This window comes from Capra hircus, chromosome 15, assembly GCF_001704415.2.
Source record: "Capra hircus breed San Clemente chromosome 15, ASM170441v1, whole genome shotgun sequence".
Classification (NCBI taxonomy): Eukaryota; Metazoa; Chordata; class Mammalia; order Artiodactyla; family Bovidae; genus Capra; species Capra hircus.
The window spans coordinates 37,584,652-37,586,200 of record NC_030822.1 but is presented as its reverse complement, the minus strand read 5'-3'; the positions used below and the strand labels follow the sequence as shown (position 1 = coordinate 37,586,200).

At 43.7% G+C, this 1,549-nt stretch overlaps 1 protein-coding gene across 1 annotated transcript; it reads right to left on the bottom strand.

Moving 5' to 3' along the window:
* LOC102185258 (olfactory receptor 491-like) lies at positions 355–1,287 on the bottom strand. Its single transcript, XM_005701188.2, has one exon. It carries the CDS (start codon positions 1,285–1,287, stop codon positions 355–357), a length of 933 nt encoding a protein of 310 aa, XP_005701245.2.

Sequence of the window (1,549 nt, the reverse complement as noted above, 5' to 3'; positions counted from 1 at the left end):
GTCTCCCAACTGGTTTATAAGTGTATATAAGTGAGAATTAAAAGTATTATGATTTAAATTTAATCAGTCAGTTAAGCAGTATTTGGTGGGTGGGCTTCTCTGGTGGCTCAGATGGTAAAGAAACTGCCTGCAATGCAAGAGACTCTGATTCAGTCCCTGAGTCGAGGAGATCCCCTGGAGGATGAAATGGCTACCCACTCCGGCATTCTTGCCTGGAGAATTCCATGAACAGAGGATCCTGGCAGGCTATCGTTGATGGGGTTACACAGAGTTGAATGCAGCTGAGCGAATAACACACAGACACACACAAATGTAATGCTGATGAACGAGCATCTGAAATGTTGGGAATGGATCCTAAGAAGATATTCTTAGAATTGCCTTTCTCAGTGCCTCCTTTACATCTCTGTTCCTCAGACTGTAGATAAGGGGGTTCAACATGGGGATTAACACTGTATAGAACACAGACAACACTTTGTTCTGGTCAACTGAGTAGCTGGATTTGGGCATCACATAAATGAAGGTAATCGTTCCATAGTAGAGAGTGACTGCGGTGAGGTGAGCGGTGCAGGTGGAGAAGGCCTTGCGTCTCCCTTCAGTGGAGCGCACCTTCAGGATGGTGCTGAGGATGCAGATGTAAGAGAGAGCAATGACAGACACTGTGACCACAATGATGGAGCCAGAAGAGATGGAAGGGATAATTTCAACAGTGGAGACATCTGAGCAGGAAAGTTTCAACAGAGGGGAGAAGTCACAGAAAAAGTCATTTATGTGATTTGGTCTACAGAAAGGCAGAGTCAATAAACAACTAGTAAATGTCCAAGCATTCACACACCCACCCACATAGGAAGCCCCTAGCAAGAGGACACAGACTCTGGGGGACATACGGGTGGAGTAGAGCAGGGGCAAGCAGATGGCCACATAGCGGTCATAGGCCATGGCAGCCAGCAGGAAGCACTCAGCTGTCCCAAACGTGATCACAGAACAAAGCTGGGCTTCACAGCCAGCAACTGGGAGGGCCAGTCTACGTTTCAGGAACCCTATAATCATCAAAGGTGTGATGGATGTGGAAAACAGGCTGTCTACAAAAGCCAAGTGGCTGAGGAAGAGGTACATGGGAGTCTGAAGCTGGGAACAGCTTCTTATCAGAATAATTATGCTGATATTGCCTACTAAGGTGATAACATAGATTCCTAGAAATATTAGAAAGAAGATGACACAAAGTGTAGGATCTTCTGTTAACCCCAAAAGGATGAACTCTGTCACACTGGTGTGGTTTCCAACATCCATCTTCTCTGGGAATTGTTCCTGTTGAGGGAAATTTAAAAAATCATTAAAAAATGTTTTTGTTCTATACATTCTTATTTTTTTCTTGGTTATTCATACACTTATTCACAATAATTTCTCCCTCTGCCTAGCTGTAAATATGGGGCTGAACGGGATTTTTTTTTTTGCAGGGGGGAGTCTTTTTTTTTTTTTTTTTTTCCACAAAAGAGGAATGATTCAATCTCACCCTCTGGGACCTCAATTATATTCTTTCTTTGTCTGATGT

Coding starts and splice junctions, on each gene's coding strand:
- LOC102185258 (XM_005701188.2), bottom strand. CDS start 1,287: ATGGATGTTGGAAACCACACCAGTGTGACAGAGTTCATCCTTTTGGGG.